Source organism: Mustela nivalis, assembly GCF_964662115.1.
Source record: "Mustela nivalis genome assembly, chromosome: X".
Lineage (NCBI taxonomy): Eukaryota > Metazoa > Chordata > Mammalia > Carnivora > Mustelidae > Mustela > Mustela nivalis.
The window spans coordinates 108,041,509-108,065,903 of record NC_139040.1 but is presented as its reverse complement, the minus strand read 5'-3'; the positions used below and the strand labels follow the sequence as shown (position 1 = coordinate 108,065,903).

Genomic DNA, 24,395 nt, shown 5'->3' with positions numbered 1-24,395 from the left:
CATATAAGCAAACATGGACTTATTTATCTTGAATAAAAATTAATAAGAAAGATAAATTTCTGAAAAGCAAGAGGGTAAAAAAAATGGTCCTTCTGTGGTAGGCAGAATCCTGCCCACGCCCCCCACCTTACCCTGGCAAATATTCATATCTTGATTCCTGGAACCTGTGAATGTTCCTATACGAGGCAAAAGGAACTTAGCAGATGTGATTACTTGAAGAATCTTGAGATGAGCACATTAGCCTCAATTATCCAGGTGGGCCTAATAGGATCATAAGGGCCCTCATAAAAGGGAAATGAGGAGGAGGAGGGCAGAGTAGGCAAAGTCCTGTTGATGGCGGCGGTGTCTTTGATGCACAGCCAGGAGCTCCAGTTGTGTGTGGGTAGCTTCTAGAAGCTGTAAAGGGTAAGCAAGCCATTTCTCCCCTCTAACGTCCAGAAGGAACGCAGCCTTACCAACACCTCGATTTTAGTTCATTGGGAATAATTCTGGACTTTTGACCTCCATGACCCTAAGATAATAAGTGTGTCCTATTTTAAGTCCCTAATTTTGTGTCCATTTGGTACATTAGCCATAGCAAACTAACATACTGCTGTGCGTGCATTCATGCAGCTCCCAGTGTAGCCATGGACTCAGAACTCCCTGTGGCATCACACTGACGTCTTTGCATGAAACCCCTCCCCTATCTGTCTACCCAAATCCTATCTTGCTCTTCAAAAGTCAATTAAACCATCACTTTCTTTGGCATCTGCCCTGGGCTCCCCAACTGTCCACCATCTCCTAACCCACCTACTTTTAGCCCATGTCATACTTGAGCTGAAATCATTGATGACTGTGTTTCTGTTTGTGCCACTTTGCCAAGTTGCTGCCTAATAAGGGACTTTGTCACTTGTCACCTAGCTATTTGCTAGGCCTCCCCAACAATCAAGTAAGCTGGCAGAGAACAGGGCCTACTCCCCTGTGTGTGTGTGCATGCACACACGTGTCTTCCCTATGCTTCATGCACAGTGCTCCAAACACCCAAAATAGCATTAAAGTAAGGCTCACTGGAAAAGAGAAACCACTCTCTTTTGTAATGAGTTATTTCTTAGTGAATAAGTTTAAAGAAAAATATTCATGATATTTTATTATAATGTACTTTATTATGCTAACATGTTAAATTAAGTTCATTTATTCAGTTATTTTTCTCCTTGAGGAGGAACTCGCAATAGCATTTGATTCTAATCAGAATTACTGGTTTTCATACTGATGGTTTTTCACTTCGACCACCAGATGCAGTATCAAACACAGCCAAATATATCCATGTGACATACATTAGCTGGGTTCCTACTATGTATAAATAGTGTTTAAGACCTGGAGAAACGAACAAATCAAAGCTTGTGTTCTTGGGTGGGGGTGAAGATCTGCAAATATTATCCAGCAAAACAATGAAGAAAACGTAGTGGTGAAGTGACTGAGTTCTTTTCCTTCAGAGAGGAAATCCAGTCTTTAATGAGGAAAAAGCATGGTGGTCAACAGGAGAGCAGGTGGTCGTACTTAAGGACCAGGACTTTGAATTTCAACAGAACTGAATTGGAATCCAGGTTCACCACCCACTCTTTCCCCTCCCACAGGTTATTTAACTACTCGCCCCCCCCACCCCAGCCAAGTGACCTCATGTCTGGGGACAAAAAAAGGGATAATAGGCATTTGCTCTCATAGGTGATGAGAATCCTGCAAAATAACTTGTGCAAAATACTTAACATGGTGCCAGACACATACCAAGCCATTAATAAAGAGTAGCTATTATTTCTATAAATTTAAAACAATAAAATATCTGATTAATCATTTCAAAACCAGGTTTCCTTACTCAATATTACAAGTTGTAAAACATTAACTTGTAAAAATAAATACTGAGAAAGGTAGAAGATGGTGCTTTGCTCCACCTGGATCACTGCTTCTGTATGAGGCCATCCGTCCCCCAGCCACTGCTTCCACTTGGAGAGTAGTGCCCTGGACACAACTGTATCAGCTCAAGTTATGCCCCCTTCTGGTCGAGCTGGAGAATCACAGCCAACCCTCTAATTGCAATGTGGAACCATTTTGAAGGGCTATGCCCGCTCCAGAGCTCCCTGAGATGGCCGGAGGTCTCTGGAAACCTGTTCTGTTTCCTCACTCCCCAGGAAGCTACCTCCCCAGACTTTCCCATGGGGAGCATGGTTGGCATCCTCTCTCTGTAAGAGGATAGTGCTTCAGGCCCTGGTGGCCCATTAGTTCTCTGCCGCATTCATTCAACCTGCCATTTGTGTGTGAAAGCAAACATTGACAGCACATAAATGAATGGATGTGGCTGAAGTAAAGCCTGATTTTATGGACACTGAATTTGAGTATCTTAATTTCACCTGTCAAATACTTGGTTTTTCCCATTTTTGAATGGTAGAAGAAATTCTGAGCTCAGTGGGGTTCAAAAAGGATATAACTAGACTTATTGTGATCATTTTGCCATAGATACAGTGACTCATGGTATACACCTGAAACTAATGTAATGTTACATGTCCGTTTTATCATAATCTTAAAAATAAGCAGCAGGCTAGATAAGGCCAGTGTGCCATGTTTTGCCATCTTTTAAGCTAGAAGAATGGGGTAGAGCAGTGAGGTGTTCATGAAGCTACCATTCTAGTGCATATGAGTTGACAGAATTGGCTATGATGGGACCCTAGAGCTTGTAACCTTGTTCAGAGGATGCAGGAGACCCCTTCCTGGTTCCACAAGGGTCAAGAGAAAGTGGAGAAAAAAAATGAAAAGGAGGGAAATTAGCATTCATAACTTCTTTAGGAACTTAGCACCACCAAGAAAATAATATATAGCAAAATAAAAGGAATGATTTTAATCATGATGTGAGGGGTGCCTGGCTGGCTCAGTCAGCAGAGCACGAGAGTCTTAATCTCAGAGTTGTAAGTTCAAGCCCCTAACTGGGTAGAGAGATGACTTAAAAATATGATCTTAAAAAAAAAAAAGAAAAATTCACCATATGATATTATTCATTTAGAAAACTTCGTCTTCACTAGTAAACAGAACTAGGAGGTTAGAGTAGATGTAGCTAAGTAATCATTCAAAAAAACACAATTGCAATTTGCTAGTGTATGAATGTTTATAAAGAATATTTAATGATCTGATAAAGAATAGAGAAAAGAAATAGAATTTCACAACTATGGGAACTGGTCTTTCTACCCAAACACAGCACCCTTCTACAGTCCATTCTTCTCAAGGAATTTATTTACTCAACAAACATTAATTCTTGACCCTGAAACATTCAGCTTTTTGTTTTCCCATGTCTATGTTCTTATTTGGCTTGGCTTCTTTTTAAACTTCTGTACTCCTTTAAATCATACCTTTTCTTTTTGGGTCATTTTTATTTTTTGCTTTGTTGCTGTACAACCTTAGCTTTGAAATTAGTCCTTATGACTCCTCTTTCCACATGCCTTCATCGTGTGTAATGGTAAGGTTTCCTCTGAATTCACACTTGACTTCCATCCAACTTTTACTTCTCTAACTCTGGACTCCCCTTCATAGCCACCTCCTGCACATTCTCAGAATCAATGAAGAAAGTAAACGCTCAAAGTATTTGAGAGAGCAGCATCCTCTCTATGGATTGACATTGCTATACTGAGAAATATGGAGACTAGGCGTGCTGATTTCACTTGATACCAACTGTAATAGACAGTTAATGACTATGTCCTTGGCTTTGGAGGTCTCCAGATTCTTCTCTCTAGATACTTGGAGACTGATTTGATCCACACTTGTCATGATGAGTTCAGACGCCAGGATCTGGGTGGGAGAACTGTCATGAAACTCAGTGTCCATGATGTACTGTTTATATAACTCAACCACCTTCTGCTCCAGGTACTCATTCAACACTGCATTTGACATGGGCTTCTGCATTTGCAGGCTGCTTTTCTCTTTGATGCTGGTTATTCTCCAGTAGGATGAGTACCGCTGGATAGGTTTCTGGGGAAAGTAGCTGGGCTGGGGGGAAATGGAATCCTCCATGGGCAAATGAATCTCCGATGACTTCAGCAAGGGGCCGTATTCAAAACTGCTCTGAGGGGGAAAATCTGTTGTCACTGAATTAATAGCCATCACCTGGTCCCCTGCAATATGTAAGTCATTGTAATTCTTGCAAATACTCTGGCAGGAGGGTGGAACCAAGTAGGTCTCTCGGCTGGAGTCTCTACATATTTCAACTGCAGCCACGTTGGGACTTTCAAACACAGGATTGGGGTTCGTCTGCAGCATTGTGACTCTCTGATTTCTACTGTGTTGGCTCTCTCTTGAATGCACTGAAGAAATAAACTTGTCCGAGGATTTGCAGCTCACATACCGACTTCGCACTTGGGTTTCATCCACAGAGCAGTAGGAATGAGTAGCAGATTTCGTCTCTTCTTCCCTTTCCTCAGCCACCTGCTCATTATAAGATGAACAGCTCCAGTGGATGTCCTTCTGGTAGGCAAGTCCACTGAGATACCCTTCGGACAGCATTCTAGAAAGAGAGTTGATAAGTAATAATGGAGGAAATGAAGACTGGAATGGTAAAAATGAGCAGTTGAACATGGCAGGGATGTCCATTATCACTAATGCAATTCAACATAGTAATAGAAGTCCTAGCCTCAGCAATCAGACAACAAAAGGAAATTAAAGGCATCCAGATCGGCAAAGAAGAAGTCAAACTCTCACTCTTTGCAGACAATGTGATACTTTATGTGGAAAACCCAAAGGACTCCACTCCAAATCTGCTAGAACTGACACAGGAATTCCGTAAAATGTCAGGATATAAAATCAATGCACAGAAATCAGTTGCATTTCTATATACCAACAACAAGACAGAAGAAAGAGAAATTACGGAGTCAATCCCATTTACAATTGCACCCAGAACCATAAGATACCTAGGAATAAACCCAACCAAAGAGGCAAAGAATCTGTACTCAGAAGACTGTAAGGCACTCATGAAAGAAATGGAGGAAGACACAAAGAAATGGAAAAATATTCCATGCTCATGGATTGGAAGAACAAATATTGTAAAAATGTCTATGTTATCTAAAGAAATCTACATGTTTAATGCAATCCCTATCAAAATATCATCACTTTTTTTCAAGGAAATGGAACAAATAATCCTAAAATTTATAGGGAACCAGAAAAGACCCTGAAGAGCCAGAGGAATGTTGAAAAAGAAAGCCAGAGTTGGTGGCATCAAAATTCCGGACTTCAAGCTCTATTAGAAAGCTGTTATCATCAAGGCAGTATGGTACTGGCACAAAAACAGACACATAGATCAATGGAACAGAATAGAAAGCCCATAAATAGACCCTCAACTCTATGGTCAACTAATCTTTGACAAAGCAGGAAAGAATGTCCAATGGAAAAAAGACAGTCTCTTCAACAAATTGTGTTGGGAAAATTGGACAGCCACATGCAGAAATGAAACTGGACCATTTCCTTACATCACACACAAAAATAGACTCAAAGTGGATGAAAGACCTCAATTTGAGGGCACCTGGGCGGCTCAGTTGGTTGAGCAGCTGCCTTCAGCTCAGGTCATGATCCTGGACTTCCAGGATTAAGTCCCACATCGTGCTCCCAGCTCCTTGGGGAGTCTGCTTCTCCCTCTGACCTTCTCCTCTCTCATGCTCTCTCTCACTCATTCTCTCTCAAATAAATAAATAAAATATATTAAAAAAAAGACCTCAGTGTGAGAAAGGAATCCATCAAAATCCTTGAGGAGAACACAGGCAGCAACCTCTTCGACCTCAGCTGTAGCAACTTCTTCTCCTATACTGTTAGTGGGAATGCAAGCTGGTGCAGCCACTCTGGAAAACAGCATGGAGGTTCTTCAAAAAGTGGAAAATGGAGCTACCGTACCACCCAGCAATTGCACTACTGGTAATCTACCCTAAAGATTCAAATGTAGTGATCCGAAGGGGCACATGCACCTGAATGTTTATAGCAGCAATGTCCACAATAGACAAACTATGGAAAGAACCTAGATGTCCATCAACAGATGAATGGATAAAGAAGATGTGGTAAATATATACACTGGAATACTATGCAGCCATCAAAAGAAATGAAATCTTGCCATTTGTGACCATGTAGATGGAACTATAGGGTATTAGGCTGAGCGAAATAAGTCAATCAGAGAAAGACAATTTTCATATGCTCTCCCTGATCTCCCTCCCATATGAGGAAGTTGAGAAACAACGTAGGGGTTTGGGGGGTAGGATAGGGATAAATGAAACAAGATGGGATCAGTAGGGAGAGAAACCATAAGAGACTCTTAATCTCACAAAACAAACAGTTGCCACGGGGAGGGGGATAGGAGAGGGTGATTGGGTTATGGACATTGGGGAGGGTATGTGCTATGGTGAGTGCTGTGAAGTGTGTAAGCCTGATGATTCACAGACCTATACTCCTGGGGCTAATGATACATTACATGTTAATAAAAAAATCCATACAACAATAGAAAATGAGCAGTTGATGGTAGCAAAAATAAAGAGGGGCACCTGGGTGGCTCAATGGGTTAAGTGTCTCTGTCTTTGGCTCAGGTCATGATTTCAGGGTCCTGGAATCAAGCCCCACATTGGACTCTCTATTCAGCAGGGAGTCTGCTTCTCCCTCTGTGCTCCCTCACTCCCTCCCCCACCCCTGCAAATTAAATTATTTTTAAGATTTTATTTATTTGTCAAAGAGAGAGCACAAGCAGGGAGAGCAGCAGACAGAGGTAGAAGCAGACTTCCTGCTGAGCAAGGAGCCCAATATGGGACTCAATCCCAGGACTGGGCATCATAACCTGAGCTGAAGGTAGGTGCTTAACAGACTGAGCCACCCAGGCCTCCCCAAATTAAACTTTTTAAAAAATTTAAAATAGAGGACAAAAAAGGTGATAACAGGGTGCCTGGGTGGCTCAGTGGGTTAAGCCGCTGCCTTCGGCTCAGGTCATGATTTCAGGGTGCTGGGATAGAGTCCCGCATCGGGCTCTCTGCTTAGCAGGGAGCCTGCTTCCTCCTCTCTCTCTTCCTGCCTCTCTGCCTACTTATGATCTGTCTGTCAAATAAATAAATAAAATATTTTAAAAAAAGGTGATAACATTTATCCACCAAGCCTTTAATTATGTGTCTGCTGTATACCAGGACTATGGCCTATGGTAGAAATAAAAAGACAAAGAGAAATAGTTGAGTCTTTCAAGAAGGTTCTACTATGGGAGAAAAGCTGGGTGCAGACAATTACAATATTACATCACGGAGGATTGGAACAGTGATGAGTACCAAGAAAGTACGGAAGAGGAGCCACTAATATAGCCTGGGGCAAAGGCAGAGAAGTCACAGAATATGTCCTAGGGAAGGTGACATTTTAGCTAAATTGTGAACACTGGAAGTTTCAGCCATACAGAGTTAAAAGAGAATATGTTGGCATGGCCTTTTGGCCGTGTGCCAGGATACTGAGTATAAGTGGAAGGGGCTAGAAAAGACTGTAATTGGGTCTTGGAGGGCCTTGGGTGTCAGGCAGCAGTGTTTGCTTTCTGTTCGAGAGAAAATGGGGACTGACTGAGAAGTTGGAAATTGGGGAAATAACTAGTGGGTTATGGGGAGAGGGGGTGGAATGCAGAAACTTACAATAAATTTTACTGAAAGTAAGAACTGTGTCTTACTCATCTTTGTATTGCTCCCTGGGAACTGGCACAAGTGTTTGCATTTTGAAGGGACTCAAAATATAGCTGTTAATAGCTGGAATTAAGTAATCAACTATGGCAGGAAGGAAAAGAATTCACTACAAACCCATCACAAAGGCCCACGGAGCCTCACTATTTCTGCAGCAGGAGGGGTTCCCTGCTCTATCCTGCCTGCTTCTCACTGTATGACATCCTGGAAATGTCTCTGCGCCCAGCTGATATGTTTACCTCTCCCCTAGTTAGCAAGGAGCTTTCTGGATCTGGGACTTTGGCTCCACCTGCCTCCCCTCTGCCCCCTCAGCAGGTGTCCCTGGAGTCTAGAGTGGCTGGAACAGGCTGGAAAAAGAGCAGCTGCGTTTTCTAAAAACAGAACCGTGTGGTATTCCTGGCAGTGGGACTCCAGACAACAGAAAAGGTAACTGTTCCTCATTGGCTTTGAGGGCCAGGCTTTTCAGACACATCTATTAACTTGAGCCTGAAATTGAAAAGTCAAATGAGGGGACGCCTGCATGGCTCAGTTGGCCGAACGCCAGCCTTCGGCTCAGGTTAGTATCCCAGCGTCCTGGGATAGAACTCCTTGCTCAGTGGAGAGTCTGCTTCTCCCTCTCCCTCTGCCTGCCTTTCCCACTACTTGTGCTCTGTCTCAAATATTAAAATACAAAACAAACAAACAATTAAAAAAAGTCAAATTAGGAAATAATGTTATATAAACAGAAGGGTCCTATTTTTACATTTTAGCATCTATATTGTTACTCCCCAAGTGATTTTTTTAATTGTATAAGGATAATATTATAAACAGAAAAAAAAAACAGTATACTTGTTTTAATTATATAAGTTACTTTTTCAGTGTTGATTTTTCTTTTTTAGAACTACTGGGAGATAGAGTCAGTAAATTAATCAATTATTTAAGTAATTACTATATTCTACTCATTATTCCATACCATAAAGACACAAAATTAAAGGTCTTCAACAAATCTGTGAGGTGATTCTTGTGTGCCAGACACACGTAGGAGGATAATGAAACTGTTTCCTGAGAAAACTTTCTAAGTGTAGTTCTTCCCTCAAACTGAACATCAAGATGGAAAGGCAGCTCTTAGATCCATGAGAAGCAGGTAATTGACAAAGCAATGCACCTTATCCCACAGCTGTAATAGTGATACAACTCGTTCCCAACTCGCCCCCTCCGCCCCACCCCAGCTGCCCCTAGGGACTTCAGCCATCAAGGTCTCAGAATACCATCTGAGAAACCAGAACAAAAATGAGGCTTTTTACTTCTGAGTTCATAAATGGTCTTCTAGAATTCTTGGCAGAATCCAGTTTCAGAAAAAGGGCTTTTAGGGCACCTGGGTAGCTCAGTGGGTTAAAGCCCCTGCCTTTGGCTCATGTCATGATTCCAGGGTCCTGGGATTAAGCCCGCATTGGGCTCTCTGCTCAGCGGGGAGCCTGCTTCCCCCTCTCTCTGCCTGCCTCTCTAATTGTAATCTCTGTCTGTCGAATAAATTATCTTAAAAAAAAAAAAAGAAAAAGAGCTTTTGAGAAAATATAACTTGAACTTTTAAACTTGAGACTCCAGAGCCCTAACAGATGTACGGCATGGTATTTACGCATCCACATGAGACTACTGGATATAATTCCCCACCAGTAGAAGTGCTGTGACTCCAGCTAGCTTTGGGAAGCCAGATAGAGAGGTCTGCGCCCTACCTCCCACAGAAAATATGAGGAAGCAGCAAGTCGAGGAAAATTCTCTCCTGCTCAGCATGGTGTGGGAGGATGAGAACCGGCCACATGGATTGCTTCGATGGACAGGAATGAGGCTGCCTCATCAAGTCGGCTCATACACCCAGAGCCTCCAGGCCTGGAGCAGACCTAGGTTAGTGGTGGGATAATTGCAGACATATTTATAAACTGTTCTCCAGGTACTGGATGAATAAGTTTCCATGGATCCCCATACAATGACACATTGACCACCAAGCATTGTCCCCTTCTCTCATACGCACAAGTGTGCGAGCAAACTTGCATTGAGGGGAGAACCCAGTGAGGAAGGAGCCCTGCAGTGACTGAAAAACTCCTGATCAATTTTTAATCTTAATATTCATAAGAAAATTGAGAACAGGAGACAAGTGCAATAACATTTCAGAAGCCAGAAAGCAGGAGACCAAGGGTTAATGTCTTTGGAGATGAGAAAACTGACTCTTAATAAGAACTGCGGAAAAATACAAGAGCCAATTCTGGGCAGAAGGGATGTGAGCTACTGTCTATATTCTCAAGGGGACAGAGTGGATGAAACAATCTTTAATTAAAAGTAGGATGCAATAAAAAATTCTCAAGTCCTTAGAAATTAAAAATGTTAGTGAATTTTAAAGCTCAATAGATAGATTGCAAAGTAAAGTTGAGGCAAACTCCCAGTTTGAAAGTAGAACAAAAATACAGGATGAAAAATGGTAAAGATAAAATAAGAAAACCAGTCCAGGGACGCCTGGGTGGCTCAGTTGGTTAAGCAGCTGCCTTCGGCTCAGGTCATGATCCCAGCGTCCTGGGATCGAATCCCACATCGGGCTCCTTGCTCAGCAGGGAGCCTGCTTCTCCCTCTGCCTCTGCTGCCACTTTGTCTGCCTGTGCTTGCTCTCTCCCCCCACCTCTGATAAATAAATAAAATCTAAAAAAAAAAAAAAGAAAAAAAAAAAAAAAAAGAAAACCAGTCCAGGAGATTCATTATCTGAGCAACAGAAGTCTCAGAAAGAAGACAGAGAATATAGGGGAGAAATTTAAACAAAGAGTATTTCCCAGAACTGGAGGACAGGTTTCCAGAATACTGGGTAAATGCCCACTTTTCCTATAGGTCCCCTCTTGTTACTGTAAACCAATTGCTTGGGAAAAAGAGAAAACTTTATACATTTTTCAGAGAGAAAAAAAGAATACAAGAACCAGAACGTTTAGACTTCTCCAAAGCAACACAAGAAGAAAGAACATTATGTAACAATGTCTAAAAATTTTTGGTTGAAATTTATAATCAACCTAGGATTTAATAACCTAATCATCAATTGAGTATAAGGATAAAATAGATATTTTTTTAATTCACAAGTCTCAAATAGCTCATCTCCCAGGAAGTCAGTGGAAGATGTGCTCTACTGAAAGGAGTTAGAGGCTCGAAAGGCAACTTGGCTGCTTGAAATAGATCAGAAGCCTTCTGGAGACTTCATAAGTCTGAGCACTCTGAAGTAAGATTTATGTAATTGACTATGGACTTGGCGGTGAATTAGGAAGAGCAAAGCAAGTGAAAAATTTCAACCAGTGCAACAGAACTTTCTGAAATGATGCAATGATCTCTTTCTGTCCAAAATGTTAAGCAATAGCTACATGTGGTTAGCAAGCCCTTGAAATGCAGCTAATGAAACTTATTTGAATTTTATTTAAATTCATTTAAAACCCCACATGGCACTCTATGGGACAGCATGGGATTAGAAGATACTGACGGTGATAACATAAAACTTTAAAATACTCAAGACAGGCAATGTAATTGTAATTTAATGTATACCAGGTGATCTGTCATTCAGAGCCACATCTGATTAATTCATCTCTGTACTCCTTTCAAGGAGTGTTGGAGAGGGGTTCTCAAAAGCTAGTGAAACAAGGACATAAACTCTGAGCTATTTGTTGACGGTCCATGGGACCCTAATCTGAGACACTTTAGCTATTTTTTAACCAAGATTATATGACACTTCCTGTTCATTTTTTTTTTCCATTACTGTGTAGGGAAGTCTAGAATCCCTATGTGAGTGGTTCAAGGAAATTTTTAAAAGCTATGTGTTAATAGTGTGGTCTCTTAGGTGGGTCTGATGTGATGAAAGTGCCATCTAATACAGATTTCTCGGGTGATGGATATGTGAAATATCTGTGTTGTCCAACACGATAGCCAAGAGCCACATAGGACTAGTGAGGGCAGGAAACATAGCTAGTGTGACAGTTTCCTTTCATTTAAATTGCCACATTTGGCTGTCATATCACACTCCACAGATCTAGGGATTTATAATCTCTAGCTTATAAAAGTTGTGCAGCAAAAAAAAAAAAAAAAAGATATGGTCTACTACATTGCTGAGTTGGACATAGTTTGGATAGTCACAATAATATATAAAGTGGTGAAAACTGATCTAACCAAATTTGAGGTGTAGTCACAGGATGACAAAGTGAGGAGACAAGAATAGTACTTGATCACGTAGAGTCATGTAATAGCAATAAAAATTGTCAGGCATTTGCCTCCATGTCGAGACTGGGTGGCCAACTGGTGTAGAAAAAGGAACACGGACTTAGTACTTGGTGTATGTATTTGATAGAAGCCGGGGAGGGGAAAAAAGAAACGAAATCATTATTTGATTGATGACAAAGCAATAAATGAGGCCCCAAAGAGAAAATACAAAAGTTGGCAGTAAATACTAAGTAATTATTTAATAAAAAGGAGATAAAAGTAATTTCTTTTGGAAAAGAGGGGCAAGGACTGCTGTTTTGCCTAACAAACCTCTTAGGATAATTTGACCCAAATTATGTTCATGTACAACTTGGATTCATTTCTTAATGAAAGTAGAAACTTACTATTTTTGAAGTAACTAAGGGGTTGAGGGGGGAAGAGGCTGGCCCTTCCTATACAGCTGAGTTTGTGGTTAAAGATAAAACACTTTTTTTTTTTAATTTTTGAGAGAAAGAGTGTGCAGGCAGGGTGGGGAAGCAGATGTGTTGGGGTTGGGGGTGCTGTGTGAGGGGAGGGACAGAGGGAGAGAGAGAGTCTTAACAAGCTTCATGCCCAGCACAGAGCTGAACCTGGGGCTTGACCTCACAACCCTGATATCATGACCTGAAATGAAATCAAGAGTCAGAAGCTTGACCAACTGAGTCACTGAGGCGCCCCAAAGATAGAACATATTCCAAGGGTGAAGAAGAGACAGAAAAATCACTGTATAAGGTAAACTTTTATTTGGCTCTAAAAAACAAGAAGGATTTCTCAAGGCATGAGAAAGAGGAAGAATTCTTACAGAGAGAGAAGTCAACAGAAGTGAAGAGACTTGAGTTGTCATTCTCCTGTTGTCAGTAACAGACACCAGTCTGGGTGGGGTACAAGTGTCTATTTTGCACAGTCATGATCACCTAAGGGTTTTACTAAAATTTCACAGTCCTTCTTTATTAGCCCTTGTTCCCATTCAGCCCTATCCCAAATCTCCCACTATGTGTCCTGTTTCTTTTTATACCAAATAATCAGCCCTAATGGGTCTTCTTTCATTTTATGTGAATGATATTTATGAGCACTATAGATCATCCCCACTTCCTCCAAAACAATGATGGAGGAAGGTCTAGGATTTGGTTTGGAATAATGGGTCTTTTGCACCATTATCAGCCGAGAGCTTTGTTGGTAACTTGATTCTGGTGGAACAAGAACCCTATTCTTTTGATGTGTGGGGCCCAGTGCAGGCCACTAAGACAGAAAGCGGTAAGTCCAATGATGGAACAGCAGAAAATAGGTCCTAATTTCTAGGGAGAGGTATGCTTATGGCTAAAGGAAAAGATTGCTTGGCGGGAAGAGCATTTGGGGAAGCAAGTCGAGTCATGTGAGGCTGAGGATGTGCAGTGTACCTTGCTGGCCATACAAAGCTCTAGAAGGTAACTAAGCCCATGCAGAGAGTGCTGGGTTCATCCCCAGATGAGGGGATTAGGACAAGAATCAGGGAGGGAGGTCTCAGAAGAGGAAGCGAAGAAATGAACTTGAGGGACTGAGACTCATGCACATGGAAATGAAGGAGAAGAGCCAAAAATAACCAAGTCTGGGCCTGCTGGGGAAATGGCACCAGCACTGAAGAAAATGGGAGATCAAGAGAAAGCTGGAAAAGGAGCTAACAGGTTTAGTTGAGTTCCACCTGAGTCTCACACGAGATGACCTTTCTAAGTGCAAGTCTCTAATTGTACATTGGAGATGCAGGCAGGGAGCCTTTTAGGAGGCCACTTACAGTCCACAGTGAAATCATGTTCCAGGTGTGTGCAGTGGGAATTTATAATGGAAGCTCAAGGAGCTTCTGAGTGTTGGTAGTCATTTTGGTGGGGAGCCTGCCTTGCACAGCCCAAGGAGTAATGAGTCACAGCCAGAGCAGTAGTATCGATAGCTTTGTAAAGACTACAAGAACTTCAAATAACTTGGACAACTCTTAAAATACTCTTAAAATCTACTTTCAGAGGTAAAGTTTCATTGTATAGGACTATGGCAAAAAAAAAAAAAAATTCTTGAACTAGTCATCAGGAGACCAGACTTCTGGTTCTGACCCTGTCACGAGCTGTGGTTTTAGTCTTGTTAACAACAAGCCAATGAAATACCTCACATCAGTGCTAGCTACAGCCCACATCCTATTTTCAGTGCTTTTTACGTACTAGATCCCTGGATCCCCACAAAGACTCTAAGATGGAGTTATTATTATTATGCTTATTACATAGAAGTCAAAATTACTATGTCCAAAGCCACCAGATATTCAAACACTGGCAGTCACAAAACAGAGCCCACACTCACATGTCACTTAACTCCTCAGAGACTCAACTTCTGATCTGTAAATGAAAAATGTAGGATTAAATCATCGGTCGAGTCCCCTCAAACTTTAATATTGTGTGAGTTATAATCAGTGTTGAGTGGGTTACTCAGAATCAAAAGCAGTTTCTGAAAATTAGCTGCAGAGGGCAGCAGAGAGTATGCTAAAGCAGCTTTTGAAAGCCTACTCTAAAGCTATGGAGAGGAATATTGGTTGAAATGTATAAACAAAAATTATATATTAACCCACTTAATATTCATAAAACCTTTTAATATACCAGTAGAGTGAAAGCAATGCTGTATAGTCTGACATCCTAAAATTTAAAAATAGAGAAATATTATTTGAGTTTAACTATTAGCATTTAAAAAAATTTCAGTGATTATTTGTGAAATTCTTGACATTAATCTCTTAACAGATATTATCAAAGGTATACTTCAAACAAATATTAAGACATGTATTAGAGTAAATTTCATCTGAGACCCAGAAATGTAACCCAGTGGATTATTTTAATTGTTCCAAGATCACTTGAATTTTTGTTTCTCATCCTAGAGAAGATATATAGGTATATTTAGAATTGCCCATAACTGAGTGTGAAGAAAAAGACATCCAAGGACATTTGCAGATGAGATGTTCCAGGTGAATTTAGTCTATGTTAATCATTACCAGACAGGGGAATACCAAAAGTAACCTTATATGCAAATTCACATCTTAGAAATATGTGCTAAAGTGCAGAAGCTTGTTAAACCATTGACTTGGATTTCAGAAGAAATGGCAATGTGAATTCTTCCTTCTTCAGTAGCATTGATATCATTTCTCAGAAAACTCTTGTTCTACTCTGTACATGGAAATACTTTCCATTTATACCCAAACAAAACAGACATAGATTAAGACCTCTCTAACAGGGAACATTTGGAAAAACCTAAGTTAGGGATCAGCAAACTTTTTTTTATAAGACCAAATACTTAATATTTTAAGTCTCTTCTACTACTTCCTGTGCCTCATCACAGGAAAAAAGCCATAGACCATATGTAAACAAATGGATGTGGCCCTGCTCCAATAAAGCTTTATTTAGAAAAATGGGCAAGGAGCCAATTTGATTCATGGGCCATGGTTTGCCTACCCTTGACCTACATCAAAAGGCAGATGCAGTAGCAGGATAGAGCATAATAATAATCATAGTTGTGTCGGTTTCTTTCCATGCATTATGCTTCATTTCTCAATAACACTACATGTTAGCTATTACCACAATTTGGATTTTCCAAGCCAGAAAGCCGAGGTTGAGATTGAACCTATGACCTTCCCAAGGACACAAAGCAACTAAGTGCTAGAGGCAAGATTCAAGTCCAAATGGATGAACCCCAAAGCATGTGGTCTGTTGTTAAAATATATCCCACCCTGCCATGTTGAGAGCAGTTAAAATCAAGCAGTCATGACCAGCAATGAGTCCTTTAGAAGTGTGTCCACCCGGAGTCCGTTTACTAACAACAGCACTTGAGAATAAAGGAAGGAAAATACAGGGAAGTGCAGAAAGAAAAGCTCCAAAAAGACAGCCCGTGTTCTCCCCCACAGAGGAATAACCCAGAGGACTTCACCCATGTCCCAGTTGTGTATCGATGCCAGTATGTCTTTGAGGTATTCCAGTAATTCATCCTCTCTGGTCTTTTAAACTTACCATGGGAACATTTTCCCTAACCTCTCCCACTGGCTATGGCCTGACATCATCTTGCACCCTTAATGTTACAACCACAGAGTGATGTTAGAGATGTACTGTTTAACTACCCATAGCACCCCGTGACCTCCAAGATCCAGTCCCCGTGAGGCCCTGTTGATACATGGTCTTTATCTGTCTTCCCAACCTCCTTTCTGCCTGTTACCACAAGACTGGGGACCCAGCCTTGCCCGATTGCTGCCTATTCTCCACACCTCATGCCCATCCCAGGCCTTCGTGCATTTTTATTTGTCCCAAGATCCCTGCTTTGCTATCCAACCCCTGTTTGACCCTTCACGGTTCCTCTAGCCACAGTTCTGAGCTCCTGGACATCCACTAAGCATCCTTATCCCAGAATGAGAGGTCTGGCTTATTCTGTCCCTATCACCAAGGTATTTTTCAGGATTGCAAGAACTTTGAGCAAAATCAGCGGCGACCTTAAAGAAGTCAGTGAGATGAATCATTGGGTAAAGCTCCTTTGAATGAAGGAGTAATCAGCAATAACAAAAGGAAAGCGAGAAGATTGGGACTGGTGGAAACTGGGAGTGATAGGTCTGAGGGCTGGGTTGAGCCAGGGGTACAAAGAACAATCCAGAGCTACATGAAAGAAGCATCAGGGGCTGGCTCCTAGGAAATAAAGGCAAGCAAAGTCTGTTCAACGTTTTGGAGAAGATCCTGGGCCTGCCTAGGTGGGGTGCAGTTTGGTTCCCACCTGTTGTCAGCTTGTCTGCTTAAAAAGATCTGCCTTTTTTTTAAAGATTTTATTTATTTATTTGACAGACCGAGACACAAAGAGGGAACACAAGGAAGGGCTGCGTGAGAGGGAGAAGCAGACTCCCCACTGAGCAGGGAGCCCAAAGTGGGGCTCGATCCCAGGACCCTGGGATGGTGACCTGAGCTCAAGGTGAACACTTAACAGAACCACCCAGGTGCGCCGAGATCTGCCTTTTAACAGTCACAAAATGATATGTCTACAGGTACATCTTAGGCTTCTCAAAGTGGACATTTAGGTTTTTCTTGCCTTTTTACTGTGTGGCATCCCTGCATATACCTCCATGAGCCTTTCCTTAGGCCAGATTTGAAGAAAGTGAATTACAACCTCACAACCCTTGAAAACTGCCTTTCCAGGAGCTTGGGTCAATTCCCTCACCAGCAACACAGGAAATTAACTGTTTTCCACTGACATTCTTCAACACATTCTTATTTTGTAATTTGCCAATCAGATGAGCAGATTTATCCTGGTTCAAGGATGAAGCACTGTCTTGTGAAGATTATGTGTAGGTGACCTATCAGAGATATATTCTTAATGCCCTCCCAATCCTCAAAATACTCCATCTCTTCATCTTTTTTCCCTCTAATCTAAACCCTACATCCCATAATTCCAGTCTTCACTTTTGTTTGTTTGTTTGTCTAAGATCTTGATTTCTGGGTCTTGTGACTAAACTACCAGAAGGTTATTGCTGAAAACCTTGAATTTTATTGTGTTCATAATGTGCATTACTTTTTTTTTTCATCATAAGAAGTAAATCTATGTTACATATTTTTCAGCAAGTGATATAAGAAATTTACCCAAAGCAAGATCTCTTTAGGAAGGATCTCTCCATCTAAACAAAGCTTCTGCGGTTTCCTTACTGTTGCCTTTGAAAGTACGTTTTCTAGAGCTAGAAATGAACATTCCCTTCACTGTCTACCCTGCCTTATATTCCTCTTACTTCGTCTTGGGTAGGATCTGTCAGCGAATGCTCTAAAGTATCATTCATCCGTATATCAATTCTTACTACAAAAGATATGGTTTGGGATTATCTCTTCTATCAAACATAAAGTGATTCTTGATTTCTGAAAGTGTAATTTGATGGCTAAGAAAATAAAAGGCAAAAGGCCTCTGTTTACCATATTAACATCAGCAAGTAAACTTTCTGTTCAGTTCAGACAAAAGCTAACAGCGACTCCCAAGGGTGTTATCTGGATCTGTGAATTTCCTTATTACAAAAACTGTAAATTTCGATGCAGAAATTGTGTTAATATATTTCGGTCATAGTTTGGATTTTCTTCATATTCGGTCTTGCCCTCTCGCAAATGAAAAAATTAAAGCTTATGATCACTTTTTTGAATTTGACACAAAATGAGAGGAATAGAAAAATAAGAAAATCGATCATAATAGTATTGGTATGGACTGATGTTACATTTCTGGTGTTCTAATTGTTAATCATTCGTTGTTCATTTTATTGTTAATTATCCCCATTATAATCGTGGTCCTATCAACAAAATGCAGTTACAATATACTTGCTGGGGTTCTAAACTGAGAAATCAAATTGTGAAGAACATATGGATAATTGGAGAAATTTAAATATGGATCATATATTAGGTAATAGTAACATATTGATATTAAATTTCCTTAACACTCTAATTATGTAGAATACTGCCCTTTTCCTTAGGAGATAAATGCTCAAGAATCTGGGGGTGACATGTGTCCTAAACTCACCAAAGAAACTGTGTCTATATTTGTGTGTGTGTGTGTGAAGAGAGAACAAGATAGAAAGTCAGTATGACATCATGCTGTAACTGATTCATCTCCATGATGGAAATTTGGGTGTTCATTGTACTATTTTTTCCATTTTAATATAGGTTTGAAACTTGGCAAAACAAGAACTGGGAGGAAAATAACTCTGTTTAGTGAATGAAGAAATTTACATTCTGTCATATTTGTGAAGAGCTTAGAGAGACAGTATCTTCTATATCTGAGATAATCATTAGGTATGTGATTAGAAATGTTTCAGTACCTTGAAACTGCTATTGAAACCCCACTGTGCTGTGAGCTAATAGGATTAGTGCCCTAGCTTTGTATATCCCCTACATGACCACTCTAATGTGAACTGAAAATACTCTCCTGAGCCCTCGGGTGGTTCAGTTGGTTAAGCAACTGCCTTCTGTTCAGGTCATGATCCCGGAGTCCTGAGATCAAGTACCACACTGGGCTCCCTGCTCAGCGGGGAGTCTGCTTCTCCCTCTGACCTTCTCCTCTCTCATGCTGTCTGTCACTCTGTCTCTATCAAATAAATAAGTAAAATCTTTAAAAGAAGAAAAAGAAAATATTCTGCACTCCAACAGGAAGCGTCTCAAGCTCCGAAACACACTGTTACTACACTGACCTACAAAAGAAATGTTCCAAAAATATCAGTCTGAATATCCTGGCCAAGTCAGGTCTATATTAAAGTACAGACGGATGTCTGCCAGAAAACGGATGTTTGAGCAGATCTCCAGAGAATTCAGACAAGAGCCGGCCTGGGCATGCAGTGTCTAATACCCACAGGTAGACTTGCCCCCAATCAGCCAGATGGCAATTCAAAAAGCAATGGCACCGGAGATCACATTCACTTTGAGTCTGCCCTGCCACTCCGGAAAACCCTTATCTCAAGCTCTCGGAATGAATAATTGAAAGTCAAGGCCAATTGGAACTTACTGTAATGGGACTCATCTCAAAACCCCCATCACTGTAACTCAATTCTAGAATTGTGCTGTCCCTGCAAAACCTGTGGTCAGGTTTTAGGCCTTTCTTTTCAAAACATAGAAGCTAAATCTGTGCCGCAATTACTGCACGGGGACAGCATCGATCTCACAACCAGTCCTGGATCCCACCCGTCCAAATGGTTAGGTCAAAAAAGTCTTTCAGAAATGCCCAAAAGGAGACACTGGGGAGCTCAGAGAAGCAAGTGTCCGACTTAATTGCCGTTTCTCATCTGGCTCCCTGGAATGCTTGCTTCAACTCCCACTCACCACTGATTTGGTCAACTAGAAAGACATCTGAGATGTTACCATTGCATCTGGCTTCTCATGAAATTTGCCTAAAAGGGTGACAAGAGAGATGACCCAAGGGGTAGCACTGAGAGGGCCCGTTGCCACCTTTCTCTTACCTTCGCTGAACACTCTGCTCCTTTGGTCCTGAAGAAACAGTGATCAACCATATAGAGACGAATGAGCCAGCCAGGGCTTTCTTCAGAAATGTGAGCAAGCCTTATGCTGGTAAGACCAAGAAACTCAGCTGTTCATTGCCTGGCCATTCTTCTTATAACTGATCCCATGGAAAGAGTTGTGTTTGCTTGAGTCTGATTTGTGCTCAAGAACAGTGGGAAGTCCCAGGAAGGGGGGGAGGCAATAACTGACAAACCCACACTGAGCCACAGAATGGTGTTTCTTCCCCTTTTTTGAAAAATGAAACCTATCTATGAAACTGTCTCTTGTTAAAATAGTCCATTGCCACACTTTATATAAGAACTCTATCAACCTAAGTTTACTCCTCTAACAGTAAATTCTCTGGGATCCCTTCACCAAAAGAGAGCCAGCGTCAGATAGCATTTAGAAAACTCTGTCTCATCGATGATCTATAATTTTGGAGAAATAGTCTCAGATTTGTACTCACAAATTTTAAAAATGCAAATGAAAACCATTTTCTCTCTCAAATTAACCAAGGTAAAAAAAAAAAAAACCAAAAAACAAACAAACAAACAAAAAAAACATGTGATAACACCCTGAGTGGGCAAAGTTGTGGAGAAACAGGCACTCTTCTATGTTAGTAATGAGATTGTAGACATTTCCAGAGGGCCATTTCCCAATATCTGTTGACTTTTTTCCTCCAAAACTTTAAATAATCATATTCTCTGACCCAACAACTTTATATGTATAAATTCACATATGTCACATATTTATATCAGTGCACAAAAACATGTGAAAATGTATTTGTTGCAGCATTAAGTAAGGAAACAACTGGAAAAATATGCATAAAGAGGACATGAGCTAAAAAAAAATGTAGAGCTGTGTAGAGTACTACACAGTTATTAGAGGGATATGGCTTTACATGGAATCATAAGAAATGATCTCCAAGATACATTGTTCAGCAAAAACATATAATAGGCTCCAATTTGTATCTCTAAAAGGGTATGTAAGCAAACACATATATATGTTTGCTTACACATAGACTATTTCTCTAAGGAGATGGAAGAAACTAGGAAGAAGCAATTGTCTTTTTAAATTTTTTTATTTATGGGGCGCCTGGGTGGCTCAGTGGATTAAGCCGCTGCCTTCGGCTCAGGTCATGATCTCAGTGTCCTGGGATCGAGCCCTGCATCAGGCTCTCTGCTCAGCGGGGAGCCTGCTTCCCCTTCTCTCTCTGCCTACCTCTCTGCCTACTTGTGATCTCTCTCTTCAAATAAATAAATAAAATCTTTAAAAAAAAATATTTATCCCCAGGGGTACAGGTCTGTGAATCACCAGGTTTACACACTTCACAGCACTCACCAAAGCACATACCCTATATGTTTATAAAAAATAAAAAATTAAAAAAAATTTTTTTAATTTAAATTCAATTTAATTAACATATAGTATATTATTAGTTTCAGAGGTAGAATGTAGTGATTCATCAGTCTTATATAACATCCAGTGCTCATTACTTCTAGTGCCCTCCTTAATGCCCATCACCCAATTACCCCATCCCCCACCCACTTCCCTTTCTAAACCATGAATATGTCCACTTAATGGGTTTGTTTCGTTTACCTTTTTTTTTTAAGAGTTTATTTATTTGACAGACAAGTAGGCAGAGAGGCAGGCAGAGAGTGAGAGGGAAGCAGGCTCCCCACTAAGCAGAGAGCTCAATTTGGGGCTCTATCCCAGGACCCTGAGATCATGACCTAAGCCGAAGGCAGAGGCTTAACCCACTGAGCCACCCAGGCACCCCTGTTTTGTTTACCTTTGATTTATGACTTGATTTAAAAAGTTTTATCTTTAAAAGTGTGCTGGTATTTTATGTATGTTAATGTGTCTGGGTATTTTCTGCATTATTTCATGGGACATAACTTAGATCCAGTTGGAAAGGCAGGTTCCCACATGTGAGCCATAATATGAATTAGTGTTGAATCTAACCATTAAGAGCTTGGTTGTGAGAAAGAAGTTGTCATAACTTGAGGGCCAAATATTGTTTTATTTTTGTATTGTTTTGAGTATAGTTTCAATCCTAACCAGATAGACAGAGGATATTCTAGAATGGGTCACATCTATTTCCAGAAACACTTTCTGATGGGTTCCCAAAGAGCTCACCTGATACTACCACACAATGGCTATTTGGGGGGATTCCATCTGCTCTAGGTTACGTTAACTCAAGTTTATCATTTGTTTCAAATAGAATATACAGAATTTGTATCACACTCTTTGTTTTTGTCTCAAGTTGTGCATTTTATGGAAATCATCCTGTGCAGAAAATATTTTCTGTCATCAAAGTTAGCTCCCTGTTGAGGCGTCTGGCTGGCTCAGTAGGTAGTGCGTGTAACTCCTGATCACTTGGGGTCATGGGTTTCAAGCCCTGCGTTAGGTGTAGAGCCTACTTACAAAAAATTTTTTTTTCAAGTTGGCACCATGTCAGTTTGCTTTACCATTTCTCTTTTAAGAAGACCCGAGCTTATGAAATTGGCTTTAAACTACTTTCTCTTTACTGGCTATAATAAGGTAGAATTATATCCCATGTAACTAAAATCTTACAATATGATTTCCTGCCATTCTATTGGATGCTAGATAAAGAGTTACTGCCTTGATTTCTGTGCCTCTAACAGGATATTTTTTCCTGTTATTCAATTACCTCTCCTGGTGTCGAAAGTTCCTCCAAGCTATTTCCATTATGATTTCATCCGCACTTAGCTCACCCCTAGTTCTCAATAGGTCTCCTCTACCCTACACTCATCTCCCAGTGCTCTTACCATCACTCTCATTCCTCAGCTGTTGGTCATTGTGTCACATCATACTTGCCAATTGCCAGTTACCAGTAAAATCTATTATTGCTTTTCCCCTGACCAGAGAAAGGTGGATATGTGTGTGTATGTCGGTTTATTTATGCACAAACACACACCTGATCAGTTCATAAGGCTAATCTTTGAAACTTCAGCACTTCCAAGACATATTCTTTGTCTTCCTGAATTATGTTCTCCAGCCACATACAATACATTTTTCTCTGTCTCACTATCAAATGACTGAACTGAACCTATTTTCTCAAAGTTACCGAGGCCCCTTAAACAAGTCTAATGATCTCTATCTTGGTCTCTATAGAATAGATGTTTCTATAGAATTTGGCACGGTTCACAAATCACTTTTCTTCTTTTTAAAAAAAAAAAATTATTTATTTGCCAGAGATACAGCAAGAGAGGGAACACAAGCAGGGGGAGTGGGAGAGGGAAAAGCAGGCTTCCTGCTGACCAGGGAGCCTGATGTGGGACTCAATCCCAGGACCCTGGGATCGTGACCTGAGCCGAAGGCAAACACTCAGCAACGAGCCAGCCAGGTGTCCCTCACTTTTCTTCTTCTTTTTTTTTTTTCACTTTTCTTTTTTAGTGGTTTGTTTTTAAAGGTTCATGTATGTGGTAAAAGTATAAATGGTACCAAAAGGTATGCAATGAAAATTCAACCTCTCTTTCCATTTGATCTTCAGTTCTCAGATGTCCTCCCCAGAGGCAATTAGGATTGTCACTCTTTTATGTATCATTCTGAAGATTTTTGTATACCAGTGATTGGATACTACAGAGGCAATTTTGTCCCTTACCTTTTTGTGTGTGAATTTTTCTATGTCCATATGTGTAGATTGACCTCATTCTTTTTAACAGCTACACAGACTTTCAATGTCTATAGAATGTTCCAGTAATACATGTACCCAGTTCTTTATTGGTAGAACCGCTCCTTTAGGAAGGTTTCCTTACCACGACCACCCAGTGGATTTTGTGTCATTGCACACTGTTCCTCATTCTCCTACCTCCCCCACTTTCTCCTTTCTAAGAACTTTCATTGGTTTCCTATCAACCTTCCATTTCCTAGAACTGAAATTCTTGCTTCTCCTCCCCACTCCTCCTCTGTCCCCCAGTATCTTCTCTTGGTGAACTCAGCCCTTGGCATACCTGCCACTATCTTCTCTGGATAATCTGTGAATCTGCACCAGTCCTCAAGATGTCTCTCCTATGATCTCCAGATTCTCAGTTGTGGATATTTCACTGTTTCACATAAATGTGGTCAAATCTTGAATCTTTTTTTTTTTTAAAGATTTTTTATTTATCTATTTGAGAGAGAGACAGTGAGAGAGAACATGAGCGAGGAGAAGGTCAGAGGGAGAAGCAGACTCCCCATGGAGCTGGGAGCCCGATGTGGGACTCGATCCCGGGACTCCAGGATCATGACCTGAGCCGAAGGCAGTCGTCCAACCAACTGAGCCACCCAGGCGCCCCGTCAAATCTTGAATCTTTGGCCACCAAATTTACATCTGTACCTATCTGATAGCATTACACAAGTGCTTTGAAATTCTTTCTAATTCCACCAGTACCTGCCAACTCACCTCAATAGACCAAAGTAGTTTATAAATCAATTTGAGCTGTGCCTCTAGGAGAAGCGAACAAAACAGAAGCCCTCG

The 24,395-nt window shown here is 40.8% G+C and overlaps 1 protein-coding gene across 1 annotated transcript; it reads right to left on the bottom strand.

The window, feature by feature from the left end:
- Positions 1 to 3,111: 3,111 nt before the first annotated feature.
- On the bottom strand, positions 3,112 to 20,162 carry TASL (TLR adaptor interacting with endolysosomal SLC15A4). Its single transcript, XM_082717931.1, has 2 exons — positions 19,876 to 20,162; positions 3,112 to 4,519 (listed from the first exon to the last, which is right to left on the bottom strand). Exon 2 carries the CDS (start codon positions 4,516 to 4,518, stop codon positions 3,625 to 3,627), a length of 894 nt encoding a protein of 297 aa, XP_082574057.1. The 5' UTR covers position 4,519; positions 19,876 to 20,162; the 3' UTR covers positions 3,112 to 3,624.
- Positions 20,163 to 24,395: the final 4,233 nt, after the last annotated feature.